This window comes from Metopolophium dirhodum, chromosome 5 (assembly GCF_019925205.1).
Source record: "Metopolophium dirhodum isolate CAU chromosome 5, ASM1992520v1, whole genome shotgun sequence".
In the NCBI taxonomy this organism is placed as follows: Eukaryota; Metazoa; Arthropoda; class Insecta; order Hemiptera; family Aphididae; genus Metopolophium; species Metopolophium dirhodum.
In genome coordinates this window covers 23,094,966-23,116,227 of record NC_083564.1, presented here as the reverse complement: position 1 = coordinate 23,116,227, position 21,262 = coordinate 23,094,966, and the positions used below count along the sequence as shown (strand labels likewise).

At 30.3% G+C, this 21,262-nt stretch overlaps 2 protein-coding genes across 3 annotated transcripts; both read left to right on the top strand.

Annotated features, from left to right (window-relative positions):
• LOC132945327 (exostosin-2) lies at positions 1-4,717 on the top strand. 2 transcript variants are annotated; one of them, XM_061015037.1, is made up of 10 exons: positions 1-1,143; positions 1,212-1,421; positions 1,484-1,685; positions 1,778-1,917; positions 1,980-2,205; positions 2,265-2,445; positions 2,514-2,674; positions 2,733-2,876; positions 2,957-3,085; positions 3,150-4,717. In XM_061015037.1, the coding sequence occupies exons 1-10, from the start codon at positions 653-655 to the stop codon at positions 3,369-3,371; spliced, it is 2,106 nt and encodes a 701-aa protein (XP_060871020.1). In that variant the 5' UTR covers positions 1-652; the 3' UTR covers positions 3,372-4,717. The 2 variants fall into 2 exon arrangements, with proteins under 2 accessions (XP_060871020.1, XP_060871019.1); XM_061015036.1 differs by having other exon boundaries at positions 8-1,143; positions 2,508-2,674; positions 3,150-4,715.
• Positions 4,718-17,036: 12,319 nt separating this feature from the next.
• Positions 17,037-19,624, top strand: LOC132944744 (uncharacterized). Its single transcript, XM_061014228.1, has 4 exons — positions 17,037-17,420; positions 17,993-18,235; positions 18,523-18,741; positions 18,818-19,624. Exons 1-3 carry the CDS (start codon positions 17,367-17,369, stop codon positions 18,712-18,714), a joined length of 489 nt encoding a protein of 162 aa, XP_060870211.1. The 5' UTR covers positions 17,037-17,366; the 3' UTR covers positions 18,715-18,741; positions 18,818-19,624.
• The last annotated feature ends 1,638 nt before the right edge of the window (positions 19,625-21,262 follow it).

Below are 21,262 nucleotides of genomic sequence, written 5' to 3'. Positions count from 1 at the left end.
AGTATACAATAAACCGTATTATAATATAGTCACGTAATTTCACTTTTTGCTGTTTGTTTGTACTTTGGAGTGAAATCAAATTGGAGTGTAATCAAATGTAAACGAAAAAGATGGTTTTATGACGTCATGAAATACTTTACAATATCTATGGTTGGTATGCACTGGAGAATACGCAGTGCACCAAGTGGATATGATAACCGATAAAGATAATAAATAATAATAATGAAATGCTCTCTTAGGAGTTGGGACTACAGGACGTATTTGAAATGTAGTAAAAAATGACGATTGTTAATTTTTTTTTAATTACATAATAACATTACTTTAAAAAACAAATTATTTTGTTAACTCTTAAATCATTAGACGTGAATTAATAACATAAAATGACTCGACCATTTGAATTGAGTTGGTCCGTAGTTAACACTGCTAACAGGTCGATTTGCGCGGAAAATAAAGCAACATTCTAACGTGTGTTTACTTGAAGTGTTTATTATTTTTATTTATTTTTTTATAATATTTACCTAATTCAAATATGCCATTAAACGAGTGGACCGTGTAATGGACGAGCGACTTGCAATGAAGAAAATACCATCGCCGAGCCAAAGCTCGAATTATTCCATGAGGCGTCTGCCTCACGACCGTCACTGACAAAACCATGTTCATTCGTTTAGCATGTTGCCGTCTATTGAGACACCGAAAGTTGATCTACATTTCTATATTCATTTCATTTCTACTGTCCTTTGTTTACGTAGTTGTTCTGCCACACGTCTTTACGATCATCCAAAAACCTCCTTCTAAAATTCAAGAAGTCTGTCAGTATGTTATTCCTAAAGACAGTCCGACAGTTCCAACAAACTCTCGATGCACATTCTACGATTGTTTCAATATATACAGGTGTGGCCATAAGTTTAATGGTGATTTTAAAGTTTATGTTTATCCGATGGCCAGACATGTTGACGAGGATTTCATACCTATCGGGGGCAAAATGTCCAAAGAATATCATACTATATTGAGTGCAATAGTAGAGAGCCAGTACTATACGACAAATCCAGAAGAAGCGTGCGTTTTTGTGTCATCAATTGATACATTAAATCAAAACCGGTTTCGAGTGAAAGAAACATCACAGGCTCTCGCATTATTACCACAGTGAGTTAGATCTATAATAACAAATAACAATGGAATAACTATCTAATTAACTTGTTTGAATTATTTAGTTGGAATGATGGTCAGAACCATTTGATATTTAATATGGTACCAGGAACAGCACCAGACTATAAAACTGTTGTCGATTTATCAATTGGTAAATCAATGGTTGCTGGTGCAGGTTTTGATTCTTGGACGTATAGATCATCTTTTGATATCTCAATAGCAATTTACAGCAATTTAGCAATTTCTTTAAGTAATAACTATACCTTTAAACACAGGTAAACAATTAAATTTATTGTAATAAATGCAGTTAACTATTTAGATTTTTAATATTTTTCAGGACAACATTTATCAGCACAGTTCAAACAAATCTTCATAATGATTTCATCACTTCTTTGAAATCAATTGAAAAACAAAAGTCAACGACTCAGAATATAACAATGTCAATGATTAGAGTTATAGAACCTTGCTCACATAGTGGACACGACAGAACAATAGTTTGCCATGAAAACATTACTTATAACTATGCAGACATACTTGCCGTAAGTATTACTTAGAAAACCTTGTGTAATGTATGAAAATAAATATATTAACTAATGTTGTTTTTTTTTCATTTTTGTGTTATTTACTTCAGGACAGTGTATTTTGTTTGATATTGCCTGGCCCACGGCTAATGGATATGGTTTTTATTGATGCACTGGCAGCTGGATGTATACCAATAGTAGCTATTAATCATGTTGTATTGCCATTTTTTGAAGTTATAGACTGGAAAAGGTTTGTATTTTCTGTTGTACATTATTTTTTAATAAAACTAAATTTTTATTTGTATTTGATAGAGCTGTAATTATGTGGAGTGAAACTGAATTAAATACTTTACTAGACGTAGTTTCTGGTATTCCTTTGGACCGACGGAAAGAAATGTCAGCTCAAGGCCGTTGGCTATATCAGACATATTTATCTTCGTTGAAAATAATTACCATGACTACTCTTAAGATATTAAGCCAAAGACTGCATCCACATAACTCAGATTTTTATGAAAATTGGAATTTAAGACCACATCCTGTAAGTTTGCATTAATAATTTAATATGTATCAGTAGTTTTTCATGTTTGATTTATTCAGGTATCCGCCAGAAATCCATTATTCCTACCATATATGTCAGATTCTTCAGGGTTCACAGCGATAATATTATCCTACGATAGAATAGATAGTTTGTTTACATTAATAAATATGATCAGTAAGGCGCCAAGTCTGCAAAAGATTATTGTTGTTTGGAATAATCAATTAAAATCTCCACCACCTTGTAAGTATTTCTAGTTCCAACATATTAAAAAAAGTGATCTATAAACAGTTTACTAAATAAAGTTTCAGTGTGGCCGAAAATTGATGTATCTCTAAAGGTTGTACAAACAACAGCAAACAAACTATCAAATCGATTTTTTCCCTACAGAGAAATTGAAACAGAAGCAGTTTTATCTCTGGACGATGATATACTTATGTTGACTTTAGATGAAATTGAATTTGGATTTCAGGTAAATAATTATTGTAAACTCAAGTAAAATTAAAATTTTTAATGCTTGTTGTCTTTAGGTTTGGAAAGAATTTCCTGATCATATTGTAGGTTTTCCGTCCAGAACTCATATATGGAATAACAAAACTAATACTTGGAAATATGAATCGGAATGGAAAAATGAAATATCTATGGTGTTGACCGGGGCAGCATTTTACCATAAAGTAAGAACATTTATTATTGATAAATAAATAATAAACTTTTTCAATAAACATAATTTTGAATTTTATACATTCATAAATAGTATTGGAATCAAGCTTATACATATATCATGCCTAATAATATCAAACAATGGGTAGATGAACATATGAACTGTGAAGACATTGCAATGAACTTTTTAGTGTCCAACACTACAAACAAAGCTCCAATTAAAGTAATTTTTACATAATATACATTAATTTTTCTTTCATTATTTCAAATGTTCAACTTTTCAATAGGTAACTCCTAAAAAAAAGTTTAAGTGTCCGCAATGTACAAACACTGAAATGTTATCAGCTGACCAAGGACACATGGCTACAAGAACATTATGTGTGAACATGTTTGCCGCTATTTATGGTAGAATGCCGTTAAAGACTGTAGAGTATAGAGTTGATCCTGTTCTGTACAGAGATGTATTTCCAACAAAATTGAAGAGGTATAACAATGTTGGAGAATTGTGATCATATTGTGCTATATTTACTTATATGAAGACTTATGATCAAAACCTGTGACATTCATAATTTTAAGTTTTTTATTTTTCTTCATTTTTCTCCATCAGCATTTTAAAGTCAATCTGTAATGTATTAAGTGTTTATTATAATACTTTGTTCAAAACAAGAAACACATATGGTGGCCGACTTGTGCGCAAGGGTATGGCAATACTTCACGACAGGTAGATATATTGGTGACTGTGGGGATGACATACGAGTGTTACCTGTCTGCCACCAACAAAAACTGGTCGCCCCCGTATGCGTTTATTATTTTGAGCAGACTATTATATATTTTATTAATAAATTCAATTTATCAGCAATAGATATTATTTTAAATGAGTAATTGAATTTATTTGAATTATAATATATATTATTGTGTTTTAATTTTAATGAGCTTAGCATTTATAGACTTATGTTACCATTAAGTTTTTATTTTATTGATAATCACACATTTTTTTTATTTAAAAGAAATAAGTAGCCTTAGTCTCCTCTTCATTGGTTGTGTCATTGAAATAATTCACTTGTTACTTTTTTAAATGTTTTTGGTGTGTATATTTTTTTTTGTATATCATTGTAAGTCCTGCCTCAATTATTCAGCCATCACTAGATTGTTTTCCTATTTTATACATGTTATTTAGATAATTAATTGTTTTAATTAGTTCTTGAAGAACTATGTTATTTTTAATAAGCATAAACATGTAATTATGTACGGATTGAATAAGAACAATTTATGTAATAAATAATATTATAATACAATAATTATAAAATTGCCATTCCATGTAAACATTGTAAACTATCACAAACTTGAAAAAGTGTACTTGTACAGGTTTAGAATATTTATAATTAGGCTATTATTGTTTTAAAAAATTTTTATTTATGTTTAAGATTATATTGTTGAATAATTTGTAAACAAGACTAAAGATTGGCCATAAGATATACACTATTATATATTTAAGCAAACAATTTAAGATAATAGTTTAATACAGAATGCAATTGTTTTTTGTGTTATTGAATTATCTACAATAATTTAATTTATGTGTTTGTATTAATTATTAGTCAATATTTTCCAACAATTATATATTATTATAATTATTAATTTACAATCCAGGAACAAACTAGAAGTTAAATAATAGTTTGACTAAACCAATCATATTAATAGTTGTGAGATAGTAAAGACTTAAATAAAAAGTCAGCCGCTAGTCTTGTGTATTAAAAGTAGTTGTTGGTTGTTTTTCATAACAATTTTAGTTGTACTTACTGCATTCCTATCTACTGTTTACCAAATAGGTATTATTTAACAACATCATTATAAAATATTAAATAAAAGTACCTAGGTCCTAGTTGCATTACAAAATATTGTATCAGATAACTAAATCCTTACTTATGCAATATTGTATTTTTTTTTTGTTTCAATTGTCAGGTTCTATTACTGTCTCACTGCAACTAAAAAAATAGGTGAGGTTAGGTTTTTTTTTATAGTTACTATTAAACTATCACTATGCTTGTACATTGTACAATATGTATAGACTATATTATCTTCTCAAAACTCGACAATCTAATGATTATACTTAAATATCCGCGTTAAATACTTCAAATACCTAAACGTAGATTACCTATGCGCATATTATAATCACATAATATTTATGTAGTTATAAAAATTAAGCTTTTTAATCAGTGTCTGTATGTATATGTACATTGTGGTATGTCGTATACCTATTCGTATATATTATAATATGTATACACATTACGTATTTCATAAGTACTTCCGGCCCTGAGTTCCATAAGGCTTGGACAGATTATCTGTAACTTGCCGATCGGATTACCTACTAAAAGATTATTTCGGATTACATAATCAATAATGAGGTAGAAACTAGAAATTATTAAAATGCTGATTAGTCGTATTATTATTATGCTGCCTATTAATATTAATTCGAGTAACTGTACATACGTGTATTATAAATCATTTTAATTTATTACGTTTTCTGTGAGTAGGTAGGTATCATTGTTTAGGCATATTTTATTGTTTTGGGAATTTATAGAGTCATACGAATCAGAAAATTCTGTCTATTTAATATGCTATTTATTTACTATACCTAACTAAGTACCCCTGTAGGTTAATAACTGCTAGGTATAGCTTATCCTTTGCTCCAGCACCTCGGACACTGCTGAGCACACCTTGTTCCAAGGCCTTAGGTGGGACGCAGTGAGGGCTAATGTACACGCGACGCGCTTTGAGCGCTGACTATATGCCAGATTTACTCTGCGGACCTGTGTTTTCGGACCTTCCCGCCGACACGATCGAGAGGGCTACGACTCTTCAAGAGGCCGGAGAATCCTATAGAGTCTTCTATTTTTTTTTTCTCGAAAACAAATTATACGTAAAAATTCCCGTTTATCCTTAATTTTTCTTTTGTTTTTCACGGCGCTTTTGAAAACTACTGGGAAAGTTTTACTTTTGACCCCCCCCCCCCCAAGTACCAACTAAATTCACTTTCTCATCAGAAAATCTAAGCATTTTTACTGTCCTAAAAGGTGATGACACAAAAATAAAAAAAAAAATTAAAAAAAAACACACATCATTGTAAAATCAATACATTTATCGCTCCGCTTAGAATCTAACAGACTAATAAGATTGGAAACAGAAAATGTTCCTAAACAGTTCAAAACAAATCAAAATATTTTGAAATTGCAAATATAAACGACCAGTGAAAATTTCATGTATATACGTTCATTTGTTTTAGAGTTACACCAAAAACCAAAATCGATTTTGTGGAAAACCGATTTTGCGTAAAAATTTCCATTTTTCCTTAGTGCTTATGTTGTTTTTCCCGGAACTTTTGAAAACTATTGGAAATTTTAAAATTTGATTTTCTGAGTGTCCCAACTAGATCTCACTTTCACATCGAACAAGACAATGTTGAAAAAAATCAAAGCAGTTTTACTGCCCCAAACCGTGATGACATACACAAAAAAAAAAAACACATCATTGTAAAATCAATACATTCATCGTTCCACTCAGAATCTAAAATAGATAGGTATTAGGTACCTTCTTTTAGATTCTGAGCGAAGCGATGGTGTAAATAAACAATGGTGTTTATTTTTTTTTTTATATATATCCTGTATATACAAAATTTTTACCAGATGGAGAGTTTCGATTTCAACATATAGTTACTTATCTTTTAGCAAATTGGATCAAGATGGTACTTAAGAGAGGTAATTTTTCGATTTTCTCAATAGTTATTTAATGCCACGGGAAAAACTACTGTCATATTATGAAAAAACACTTAAAATGGGATTTTCATTTCTAACGCTTTGTTTATCACCAAAGCAACGAATAAAAAATAATAATAATATTAAAATATTAATTCAACTAACAGGCTATGATAATTAATAATAACAATATAAAAAATCCAGACTGACACACCGTCTCCGCTCAGAATCGTTTTTCTTATGCAATGATATTATATCATTGAATTCAAGTTTAATACAATCCATCGTACATTGACCCACTCTTAACCTACTGTACAGCAGAGCAACATCCACTTACCTGCTTTTTAAAAATACGTTTCCAACAAGTGTTTCGACATAAAAATGTATACAAAAATCTTGGAATCAAACTACAATATCTACTTGGCATAAAAAATATAAATTCTGCTACCCAACTATTTGCAAATAAAATTGCAGTGTCTTGGAGTTTGGAGATCCATCCGTGTTGTAAATCGTACATGACAACGCTATCTAACTAAGAAATTAAGCAGCTGCGAGGAGGGCCAGTTCTTCAAGCACGATTTAGTGTTAAAAATTATTCGGCGGCGTTAGATGGCGCTGCCATTATCGAAATTATTTAAATCTAAATAATAATACCGGCCAATTTCGTTAGCAGCGTTAAGGTTAGATTAAACCTCACTAAACCTAACGAAACCCAACTAAACAGCGTGTGGCTCACTCGCGACCCGTTAGTCGTGACTCTCGGTACTATTCTAGTGAACTATTATAGGCCCGTCTATAATTCAGAACCCCATTTTATACTTTTATGCATCTCTTCTACAATATATTGATAATAAGTGTTTTTACTCTTTTAATTCTTTTATACATTTTGAGCTGTTTACGGACATTTTCAGTTTCCAATTTTTTTTGGTTTTTTATTCTATAAATATCAATAAAATGTTATTTGTTGGGTAAAATAGCTTGGAAATTTGATAGAAGGCTCCTAATATTATATTGTTTCAAAGACAGATGAAACATATTAAAAATTCTTAGTCACAGTTTTTTTTTATAAGCATTTAAAGTTCAAATCTTGACAAAATACGAAAAAATCACAAAAATTACCAAATAATTTTGAGTTGAGAATTCATAAAAATTTTTCTTTTTAAATATAAGATTTGAAAATGTAATACAAGATTCCTCATAAGATTGTTTACCTTTATCAAAAAAAAAAAAAAAATTTCTACAAGCAAATCAAATTAAATTTTTATGAGCGTTTTAAGTTCAAATTTTTACAACATTATTACTCGATTGTAACTAGGATATTTACTCGATTCTTCATTTAGTGATTTTTATGAATTTTGTTGTAATTCAAAAACGAAAAACCGTAGACACTTGAAATTTATACCATAATTTATTTTATCAATTCCTGTACACCATACAATTTTTAAAATATTTTGACTCTTTTTGAGCTATTTACGGACATTGTTAGTTTTCAATTTTTTTATTTTTTTTTTAATATAATTATCAATAAAATATTTATTTTTTGGGTAAAAAAGCATGACGATTTAATGCAAGGCTCCTGATATATTGTTACAATAGCAGTTAAAAAATATTAAAAATACATAGGCACAATTTTTTTTTATAAGCATTTAAAGTTCGAATTTTGACAATATTTATCAAATTTAAAATTTAAAAATGACTTTGCAGTTAAAAATTTATAAAATATTCAAATTATATGGCTAAAGATTGAAAAACTACAACAAGGTTCAAAGTAAGTTGGTTATTCCGTAACCAAAAAATCTCAAAAATATAAAAAAAACACTGTTTTTCTTATAGTTTTTTTACGTTCAAATTTGGAGGAAATTACAAATTAATTAACCGAGAATAACAATTTTAGTTATTTTGTTGTAATTTTATAATATTAATTCAACTTAACGGCTACCATATTAATAATAAGTAATAACAATATAAAATATCCATACTGACAAACCGTCACCGCTCAGAATCGTTTTTCTCATGCCTACAATGATATTATATCATTGAATTCAGTAACCTTCTGTACAGCATAGCGGCATCCACTTACCTGCCTGTTGGGTGTTCCAATATAATAATACTTTACTTATAGCAGTTAGACATCGCTCAAAAGAACATAAAAATAAAAAAATAATATAAAAATAATTGGGAAATTTAAAATCCATTTCCTTTGGTGATAGGATTATAAAATATGAACGATAAAATATTTAATATCACTCGAAATTATTGAACTATATTCCAAGTTCTATAGCTGCAGAGTGCAGATATTATGGATAAATGATAGTTGATAGTAATATAATGTTCGAAAAAACAGTGCAAAGGCAAAGAATTTTCAATATTTATGAACCAACTAAATTCAATTTGCTATCAGAAATAACCGTTAAAGTTTGAGATCGAATCATAATATATAAAACGTGTACACATTCGCAAAAAAAAACACACACGTCGATGCAAAATCAATACTTCATTCATCGCTCCGTTCAGAATCTAAAAGACTTCCCTAACAGTATACCTATAATATTATACATAATACATCGAGCTCTGCAGTAGGTACACCTGATACAAATCCAAATACGAATCTTCGTTAAAATATTATAATATTATATTATATTATACCTGTACGCGTAGGTAGTTTATATACTATATACAGGTATCAATAATAATTAAGGATTTGAAAAAGTAAACAGGCACGAAATCTTAACGCCGACCGATCAGAATATATTGTATGCATACTCGCTGGCCGGAATAATGACAACTCTGCACCCGTCGTCCGGGAAATATTTGTATTTTTCGGTGACTGCAGCTTTGGAAGATTTTCTAGTTTTGCGTTCATTATATTTTGCATTTCCGAGTCGTAGACACACACACACTGTATAGGCGCAAATATAGCGTATAGGATTTGGGGGGCTAAAACTTTACTTTGATAAAATTGAATAAGCTTAAAACAAAATGTAGGAAATGTTTGGGGGGGACTTAGCCCCTACCCCCCCCCTATTTGCGTCTATGTGACACAGTTTTTGCCATCATGATACCAGAGAATACGACGACCAGATGCTTAGGGACTATTTTGACGTTTCTGTCATAGACGTTGTCACCGCTCTTATGGACAAAATTGAACGCCGGTACTCAACCGATTACCTAAAAACCCGAAATTATATACAACGAAGAGGAGACGTTCAACGGAGGTTTGGGTGACGAGATTTTGGAAATGCAGCGCTGCGGAACGTCCGAATCGCAGCGTGGACAGGCTGCATTGCAGGAGCTCGGAACGGAGATGGAGCGAAGCCCAAAGACGAGCAGGTGGACCGTAGCCCGCATTAAACACTTTGCCATCATGTACCAATCCCCCATGCTTATTGTGTCTCTTCTGGTGTTATTTTTTTCCCCCTTTAATTTTCTTTATTAATTATTGTTCGATTGACATTTTGTAATTTTCTGTAAAAATTATTTCTTTATACAATTGTAAAAATTCACAGTTCAAAATTTAAAATTCAAAATTTATGGGTACACATTTAATTACATTTTTGGTTGTTAAAGTTCTGCTATTATTTTTTTTCCACTTCTATTTTTCTTGATTTTCTTTATTCTATTGACATTTTGTCATTTTCTGTAAAAATTTCTAAATCACATTGGTAAAAATTAAAATTAATTTTATTACATTTTTGGTTGTTTGAAACTTTAAACACCATATTTTGAAGAACTGTTTAATTGAATATATTATTATAAAATGTGTTCATAATGTAATTAAGTTACTAATTATGTTGATACTGTGTTTTTTTTCGTATTCAGAAGTATACTTTTAGTTTTATTTATTTTAACAGAATTATATTCCTCACTGAATTTTTTTTTTAAATCATAATTTTTATTTTTATTTTATACCTATAAAAATTTTCTAGTTTTATAAAATGGTGACGGGCCAGTTGGAATACTTCCAGCGGGTTGGACACGCTTGGTTTAGTAGTGCCTTTTTTTCATAATAGTGGGCCGAATGGGTCTCAGTCCACCCCTGCCTATGATATATAATTCATATTTACATAATATGCAGAACATTGGTGGTTATTTTTAAAGCAAAAATACGTATTGTACGAATCAAGTACCTATCAAGTGTATGTGTATATTATAATTTATAACAATATGAAATGCATTATTCATTAAGTTGCCGCCGGAGCAATGACCCGTGGGTACTTAATTATCTCGGGTAGTTACCCCAATTGCGTCGTAGTGGTTTCTCTCTCCAATAGTAATATACTAATATGTATACTTACCTAAAATACCCGTACGATATGATTTTTTCAAAGGTGTGTTTAACACTTATCTTCTTAAGAAATATTTACGCTTTTTAAAATATTGTATCGTTTGAAAATAATTTATTCAATACCAGACAAATTTTTACTGTTGTTATTTTTTAAATATTTTACTTTTTTGAATGACAATTTTCATTTTTTGAAGAAAAATATTTTTCTGAGAATTTAAATTTATTACTTTTGAATAATGAAGTTAAAATTACGTGAAAATAATATTTTTATAAACGTTAATACTTTCCGAGAAAAATAGTGTTTATTCCCTTTAAATGGATCACCCTGTATTATATATAATATATATAACTCATTTTCACACGTATATGCATTACATACATTATACATAATATAAGTAATTCATTTTTACTGTGCATGAGAATACAAAGTTTGGAGGTTTAGGACTACCTACCATATTGGTAATATATTTTGATATTATATATTTAAAATAATATATATATTATTATGTCTACGACTCGACAATTGAAGTTCAATGAATGAACCGCTGTTTAAAAAAATATTATGTTATTATACAAAGTACCTACCTACCTATTAAATTGCATTTTATTGATATTGCTGCGAAGAACGGGGGAGGAAGGATGTCTAAGTTGGTGAGGAAAAAAAACAGTTGATACGTGATAATATATTATATATAATTATTTACTTATAAATATATACACGTTGCAAAAACAATAAATAAATGATTAAAAACATCAACCCCGTGTGCCCGTGGTGTATATACTGTAAATTATTATTATAGTTCTGACGTCAATCGATGAAGCAATGTGCTTTACGAAAACCACTCTGGAGACGGGACAAGGAAGTTTTATTCAATATACCAATATACCTATACTCTGTATTGTAAAATATAATACATATTCAATATAGGATTTAGAATTTTGGGGGTCCCAAAAAGATTTTACATCATCTTTATATACCAGCTGGCATGTCAAACACGCGGCCCTCAGCTCGTTTTATCGGCCCGTAGATAGCAATATCAATAAACAATTGAAAAAAAATAATAAATAAGTAAAAATTATACAATCTTTCTTTCGTGTCACAACTAAGTCAGTGTGAGATATACATTATGTTACTTTTCTGTCTTATCTAATATCTTATAATAAACTGTAATTTAATAAGTATTGTATTAGTATTGTAAGCACCTAATGAATAAAATTAAAAATGTGTATAAAATGTTCTGTTTTGTTAAATTGTATTTGCGGCTCGCTACTATAAACTATTCAATATATATATTGCCCAGTTAATACTTTGAGTTTGACATGCCTAGTTTGACTGATCTATACAATCAAAACTCAGAGTAATCGTTGGCTCTGCAGGGGCCCTTTTAGAAGAAAAAAAAAATTTCAATGAAAACATTTAAACATCAAAATGTTGGGGGCCCCCATCTGCAGCCCTTAGACGTCTATATCTACAGTGCTTGAATTCAGGGGGATGCGAGAGGACGGAGTCTTTCTTCTTTTAAACAATTATTTATGTGAACCCCTTCTAATTATATCCTAGTAAATATGACATTTAAATATTATAAGTAGGGGCAGTAGGGCAGTGAAGTCATTGCATTAAAAAACTCACTAAATTGATTGCATTATTACATTAAAATATATTAAAAAACGCACCGAAAAGATTTAATTATAATCAATAAAATCAAATATAATATTAATAAATAATAATAATAAAAATTAAATATGATTCATATATTTTTAAATGGCTGATTTAATCGGTTTGACTTTTGGTATTTTAACGGACAAAATAGATGCGACTAAGTGTAACGAACGACTACAGTACGGGCCACGTAAACGGGCGGATGATTCTAGTGGCCTCAGTACTGTACTGTACTGTAACTCCATTAACTATTACATTTATATTTACTAGTTAAAATACGATGTCGGTATTTTGAAATATAACTGAATGATGATAGTATATTTTACTGAGGGACAAGTTTTTATCTTAACGACCTAAATGGGATAATCGCTCTATAGAAATATAATAGCTATATATAATCGCTCTATAGAATTATTAATAAAATAATAAGTATTAAAACAAATATAGAAATGTGTTCACTGCTACGTTTACTTTTATATATTAAGTTATATAATCTTAAATAGTTAAATGTAAATAAAAATTATGTAAAATAGTTAATAGTTATGTTGTTTTGGAAAGACTTGAAACCATGTAAAAAAAATATTTTCAAAACCGTTATTACTATTTGAAATAATGAATTATGTCTCGCGTTAAATGGATTACTCGGAACATTTTAAAGTAAAGTGTCAATTCTGTCTATCGCAAGAATTGAAGAGTCAAATATCCATAATAATCTGCACCTGGCTACACGCGAAAGCTATACACTATACACACAATGCTTCTATATAACTAGTTTAATATCCTTTATTCATATTTACTATACAGTAAATACAGGTATATAAACGTATAATATATACATATACGGGATGATCAATTTAACGGGAGACATTTAACGACATTTTTACGCTTTTCAATGACAATATACATTTTAAATTTCATATTCCAAAGCAGAATATTATACTTACGGAGTATTTCAATCTATCAAAATCACATTTCGGAAAAGCTGCAGTTTATTATAGTTTTAATTTTAAGGACCTTTTTAAAGTTTAGACTAGCAGAGTAGTAAACAAACATTTTTCGGGGTACCCTGCTGTACCAATCCACTCCGCACATCTAAATTTGAAATACCTAGGTACTTATAAGTTATAAGTTATAACCCATATAAACTCAAGACTCAACCAAAATTCGATTTTATACGCATCGAAGTATTCCAAAAAATATTCTCTTTTGGAATAAGAAAATAAAAATGTATGCAGTCATTAAAAAAAGTAAAATGATAAAAAATAAAATAGTAAAAACATTTTTTTGTAACGACTTAAATAATAACATAAACAGTATAAAAAAAAAAAAATGTTTTTGAAATAATGAGTATAATATGCTACCTTACGTTAGATGGATCACCCGGTATATATTATATGTATATTTATGCATATAATAGAATACGCCATCAACGGATATATATTAATAGGAAGTACAACAATAAAATGAATAACGGCAATATAATATTCATTTAATATATTTATATATATTATATTATGTGTGTGTGTTCTATCATGTGAATGCGATAAGTGACAATATAATATGTGTGCGTTCGTGCAGTCTGTCAAATGTCAATATTATTCGTTTTTGTTCTCTTATTGACACTCGAATGGTACGTAGGTACATGTATAATATAATAATACCTATATAATATTATATACCTATACTTACAGCTAGTCTACACCACCGTATACCCACACACAATTGGCAAACGCACACTACAGCACTGCGACTACGCTGTAAGCACACATAATATATTATAATATATACATTATATAGGTAGGTATCTACTATATGTCTATATACACATTATAATCTGTCATACACTGCAATTGTGGTGTGGTCGTGTGGACAGGAATATCGCGTTTCGATATACCTGTAGAAATTAGTACCAGTATAGTAGGCACCTATATATTGCGCAAACGCGGTTCGTGAACGGATGTATATAATATTATATAGTAATAATCAGGCATCACGGTTCCAGAGAGTAAAGATAAATGTAATATAAAAATATCACATTATTATGTTATTCAATGTCTCATATTTTTTTTTTCATATACTGACTAAGTCCCGGATTTACGATAGGACATTAATTTATCACTATATAATTTTAAAATATTATCTAGACGTCGACATATTATAACTAAACGTACAATTTGAACGGGTAAACACTATCATGGATTATGGATATGATATATTATATTAGGTACCTAATTCATTAATGCGTGCAATTAAACTATTGAATAACTATAGATACAATATTATTATTATATGATTGTATATTTCTCCCAAAATATGGAGAAGTGTTCAAGGTATGTTTGCGAGGTGTGGGTGGGTCGCTGGGTCCATTGCCATCACCCCAGATCCATCCCTGACGTTACACCATTATTAAACAGGAGAGGGGTGTTTGCGGGTTCAACACTCCCTGAAAATTCTTGTGAACAATCTTATTATTCGTATGCATATCTAATAATTTATATTGATTATCAGTCATGAATAATATGATTTTTAACTTCCCCCCTCCCTTCCAGTTAAATTTATTTTTCTGTTCCTAAACGTGACTACTGATAAATTTAATTATATAGTTCATAATATTAGGTAGGTACACTGTTTAAATAATATGGACGCACTCGGCCGTAAAGAGAATAGGAGCTGTCTGACGGAATTACATATATATACATTAGACATTAGCAACTATATATGCATAAATATTATGAATTATAATTTATACAGAAAATACGTTGTCACGTCAACATAATTGATTTAAGCCGAACTCGACCGGAAGGTTGTATAGTCAGGTATAATCAAACTGAAGAACAAAATTAAATTTGTTATTTCGTCGAAGGTTTATATATATTATAATATATTGTACGACGTGTCGCCGTGCCTGTATAATATAATCGGCTTCTGATCAATACAACATTTTCGGCGGCTGATGTAGGGGTAAAAGGATTTAGGGCAAAAAGCGACGGGAAATTGGCGGGTCTTTTGCAGCAGCAAGTCGATTTGCATTTACGATCCCTTAATCCTTGCTATGGACCAATAGACCCACCCATCCCCTATACAGTTTTTAAATGATATATGTAATTGCTTATACGTCCACAATCCCCCATCAATTGTTGACTATCAACATTCAACGACCGTATAGGTAAATTATAGAAAGCATAGCGATAGACAATCGTTGAAATTGTTATATTATACTATACAATTTAAATTCAAACGAGGTCGTCAATCACGATGCCCAATTCGACCACGTCGTGATGTTTTTTTCTCCTCTCGATAATAGTTGAACGATATTAGTACATTTAACATTACGATAACATAGGTACCTAGTTATGCGTATTGATTTATACTCAAAATTAATAATTTATCATAGTTATCCATAATATAAATTATATTGTCGTAAGGGCGTTTCAAAAAAATACAGGTAAATAAATACCTAGGTACGTATAAATGTTTAATAATATATTATTATGTGTAGATATTATAGGTACATTTCGGGCGATGTAGTGGTCTGTAGACAGTAGACACAGTAGATATGTTATAATTAATAATAAAAATCCAAATTCGAATATTTTGCTATCATGTTATGTATTATATTAGTTCTAATTTTCCAGTTGAAAATTTAGATCAATAGACAATAGTCAATCATTTAACTGGCAAAGTGTCCTGGACCATGCAGGTTGGAACGTACCTATCTCACACTTGTATAGTTACTTCACGAAATTAATAAATAATAGGTAAATTAATGAAATACAGAACAACAGTATATAAAAGCATTATGGAATGTATAAAATTAAATTAATTAAATAGATTTTTTTTTGGTTTAGGTTTATTAAACCGTTAACCAATGGTCAAACATCAGAATTTGGTTAGGTAGTCAAACATTATTTTTCTATTCAATCTTTCACGTCATAGGTGCTCATTTAATATTATACATGGAATACGTCATGTTGATTTAAAAGCTCATCTTCGTTAAGGAGTACCACAGCAGGTTTGTGCGGGGCTATGTAGGTATAGATATAATAATATTATGTACCTACGCATCTCAAGTACGCAAGCAGACATCTCACGGACGCGCAGGTCCTGTAGAATTGTTGTCGGTGACATTTTTCCAAGCCAATCCCACCCTCTTCAACCACCGCGGAAAATTCGAATTTCCTTCCTTAATTCCAAACAGTGAACGACTCCTTTACATAATATCATCCTGGACTAATCCTGGTGGTCCGAGACCTGCTCTTCTTTTAAACGCGGCGGCTAAATTTATAGTTGACCGGTACCTACAACTGCGATGCGTTAAGAAAAATAACGATGATAATAATAATAATAATAATATCAGTGGCAGTCGCACATTTTCGGGCTGGCCGAACCGGCGACACTGCGACGGCCGGCTGGCGGCTTCCGCGACTCATAAGTCCCCGGCCGGCCAAGGGGTGGACGATCGGCGGAGGGCGACGACCACCCCGCTCGTCCGCCAACCATCCCTTGCCACAGCTGTGCCGCCGGAGAGGAGCGAGAGTTTCAAAAATCGAATTGTTTACGAGTATCGCTGCCGCCGCCGCTCACCAGTCACCGCTGTCAGTCGCCACCGCCGCCGCAGCCAGCCAGAGCCAGTTACCGTGCAACAGCAGCGCCGCTCTCCGGGTTCATAGCGACCGTAAAGTTTACTTGAAAAGTGCCAATAATAATAATAATAACGGAATAAATAACATTATCATCGTCATTCGTCGCACACGCTCACACACCGCGTACGGATTTTGTGGCCTATGTGTGCCGTGTTTGGACCGTTGAAATGAAGCTGAAAACCATATCGGAAACCGTAAACAAGGACGAACTGTTCAAAAAGGTAAATAAAGAGAAAACAAATCTCATAGGCTTTCTCGCTTGTGCGTTTGTCCAACTTGCGCCGCCGTCGCGCGCAACTTCCCCTATCACGCCGTAACGCACCCTCTCGCTCTGTAACAGGTAGGTAGGCGCTTAGTGCAAATCCGCTTGTTATGCTTCTAAACTCTTGTATTGTAGACTTCCTAGGTATCTGCCTTGGATCGCAATAATTTCAGTATATATGTATTATTATATTCGGTATAAATTACTACAGACTGGCAGGATGAGAGTGATCAATGAAAGATTTTTGTTACATGTTTGTAAAAAATAAATAAATTAAGAATTTGTTAGACGAACCCACTATTAACGTCTGTGTTAGTAACTTTCACTGTAAACATTATAGTGTTGTACCATCCAAAGAGCTAATGGTAGTATACATATTTTATGTATTAGGATGATTGAGTAAAAGGCTAGTTACACCGTAGTAACAGAAATAACTTAACACTACCTGAAAATTACTTGTCCTATAAGGCTATAACATAATTATAAATGTATAATGTGTTTTTTTTATCGATACATTATTTTGATGTATAGGTGTGGAACCTTTCTGCAGATCATTGTATGGATGTTGTATTAATGATGTTCTCACACGCAGAAGGTACAACACTACTTGGCACACACAAGCTTGAACAATTTATTGTGACTACTGAACTTTGTCGTTTCACTTCGATGATGTTTAATCGTCCACCGCTATACCGTCCTGCTCTAGACTGCACAGTGGCAAATGATTTTGTTTCTACAGAATTTGAACGTTATATTGATCTGGTTGAAGACAATGTAAGTATATTTACTATTTATTTTATGGTTAATTTGACTTCTTGTAAAAAATGGTTTTGGTATGTTGACAAATAAATTATCTAAAAAATTATAGTACCTACTATATTTTAGATTTATATATTTAAACCAGTAGACTTAAATTATTTTAAATGGCACAGTGTGATCATAGATATTGGGTTGGTATTTGAAAAAAAAAAACAATTAACCACTTAATATTAATTTAATTTGAGATATTCAAAGTTCTTTATATTTTTTCTAACTAAAACTGTTAATAATTGTTGAAATAGGCTTATGAATTGTCGAGTGCTCCAAATAGCGAGGTACTTGTTATCATTGCAAACAACGAATGCCGCAAATTTATTTTTGCTTCGCCACGTTTACGTCCTTATATCATGTCCAAGGAATGCATCTCTGTCATCGAAAGGTGCTTAGGCAAAGGCACTTTCTCTGCTAGTCAAGAATCTGATATGGATAAATAGCAATTAATATCTTTTGCATCACTACAAGTAAGCACTCTAATCACACAAAAATTATTTATTCATGTTATATTGTATATTAATAATATTTTTATTTTCATTACAGTTCTCAGTGCTGCTAAACGTCTCCTCGTGACATATGATAGTCTTCATGGAAAATCAGTCTAAAAGTACCTATCTTGATGCTTGTCTGTGCTATCTTTATAATAATAATACTAATAATAATAATAATAATAATTATATTAATAATTTAAATAATAATATTAATAATTATAAAAATAATAGTAATTGTAGTATTAATACAATATTTAATGTTTTTCATAAGCATCGCTTATAGTATTGGGTCCTTTTTAGTAGTGGTAGAATCAAAAGTTACCTATTTTCCAAGACTTATTGTTTTGTGTTTTATATTTTATAATATTTATTTTTACTTACATTGATTTAATTTAATATCTATATATTATATACATATTTTTTTTTTTAATTATGTTAAATCCAAGACAGAAAATACAGCAAATACATAAGTTGATGTTAGATTTCCAAACACATTATTTTATTTAAGTATTGATTTAAAAGGCTGTATTCACCGTATTAGATCTCATTTTGTTATAATTTTTTTTTTTAACTATTTATATTACTGCAATTGGAAAACAATACCTAAATGCTTAGCAATTGTGAAGATTATCAATAATCTAGCATTTTTATATACACGAGTGAGACTGCGTAGTGATATAATTAGATTTATTTTTATTGTTTCTAATTATTTTATATATTTTTTTTTTGTTTGGCTAATGATTTTATACATTTAAGACCCACTGTAGTTTTTTTTTTAGTACTCATTGAACTTTTTTTTTGTGTTGATATTTTTCAATGTTTGTTTAACTTCAATAAATTATAACTATTGTATACTTAAATTTGTAGTATATACTATATGATTGAACTGTCAGAAACTATGAATTCTAGTCAGATTTCTTTTCCAAATTGTTTGTTTTCATAGTTTTTTCTAACTATCTAACAAAATTATTCAGTACCTACCTATGTAACATGGATATATACTGCCCTGCTAAGCAAAAGTGCCTTAACTCGTAAAAAATTCTAAAATAAGTTAGATACAGCATCTGATAGGTTTAACAATTTTACACAATATTTGTAGAAAAATACACCTGAAATTATATTAAATAAACTATTAACTCAATTATCACTCTTTGAAAATGCCGTAGGTAACAAAATAAATTAAATAGGTACCTTAGTACCTATTTTTACCTAGTTTCAAGTTTTTAAAAAACAAAGTTTATATTAAAACATCATAATTTTAAATATTTTTTATCCTTATATTTTGTTTAAGTTCTTACTTTTTTGAATGACAACATAGTTTTAATTTCATTTTCCAAAGCAGAATATTTTTCTAAGTATTTTGATACATAAAAATTGAATTTAGGACGAGTAGTTTATGAGTTATATGTATTTAAAGTTTAGATGGGCGGAGTAGTGGACAAACATTTTGCGGGGCAACCCCATATCACTCCACTCCGCCCATCTTAACTTATAAGTTATAACTCATAAACTACTCGTGCTAAACTCGATTTTTATGAATCAAAATACTTGGAAAAATATCCTGCTTTGGAATATGAAATTAAAACTATGCTGTCGTTCAAAAAAGTAAAAAACTTAAAAAAAATATTTAAAAATATAATTGTTTAATAAAAACGTTGTTTTTTTTAACAACTTGAAACTATGTAAAAATTTTTTTTCAAAAACATTAATACTTTTTGAGATAATGAGTGTTTTACGCTTAATGAATCACCCTGTATTTAAAAATTCTAAATTTCAGAATTTGAATAAAAGTATTATTAAAGGGAAAAATGTGGGTGAGCATGTTTAAAAAATCACCATGTGCCTATATATGTATATTATCTTGCTCTAAATGTTTCCTTAGATCATGAACCGCATAAACAAATAGGTGGTCACTGGTCAGGTAGGTAGTAAAAAGTAATTTAAAAATTTTACTATAGTAAATAATTGATTAGGTAGGTATACTTAACATGTAAAAATAATAAGTACCTAATACATTAAAAGACATTATTATTATATACAATAATAATATAAATGTATATAAAATAAATAAATGTTAAATAACATAATTCGTTTAGACCCAACAGATGCAAAAGTTCTGGCGCCGCCAGTTGCCACTGTATGCAATATGCATTATACTGCACTAATCGAATAATAAGCTTATAAGCATTATATAATAATATAAACAAACTTTAAAAAAAAGTGATTCCCTAGTACGAGTACAACTTACAAGGAATTTGTAATTTAAGTCAGTTATTATAGAAAATATAGTAACGGTATAGGCAGGGGGGTTTAAGGAAGTTTAAACAGCCTCCGAAATTGTTTTCAAACAATATTTGTTTCTCGACATGCAGCTATGTAAGATACAATTTTGAATTTTTTCAGATTCTGAGCGGAGCGATGAATGTATTGATTTTACAATGATGTGTTTTTTTTTATTTTTTTTTGTGTTATCACCGTTTGGGGTATTAAATTGCTT

Excerpts from the sequence above, each read along its gene's own strand:
- LOC132945327 (XM_061015036.1), top strand. The coding sequence starts at position 653 with ATGTTCATTCGTTTAGCATGTTGCCGTCTATTGAGACACCGAAAGTTG. Across the intron at positions 1,422-1,483 it reads AACTATACCTTTAAACACAG|GACAACATTTATCAGCACAG; the intron begins GTAAACAATTAA and ends AATATTTTTCAG. Across the intron at positions 1,918-1,979 it reads GAAGTTATAGACTGGAAAAG|AGCTGTAATTATGTGGAGTG; the intron begins GTTTGTATTTTC and ends TGTATTTGATAG.
- LOC132944744 (XM_061014228.1), top strand. The coding sequence starts at position 17,367 with ATGAAGCTGAAAACCATATCGGAAACCGTAAACAAGGACGAACTGTTC. Across the intron at positions 17,421-17,992 it reads AGGACGAACTGTTCAAAAAG|GTGTGGAACCTTTCTGCAGA; the intron begins GTAAATAAAGAG and ends TTTGATGTATAG. Across the intron at positions 18,236-18,522 it reads TTGATCTGGTTGAAGACAAT|GCTTATGAATTGTCGAGTGC; the intron begins GTAAGTATATTT and ends TTGTTGAAATAG.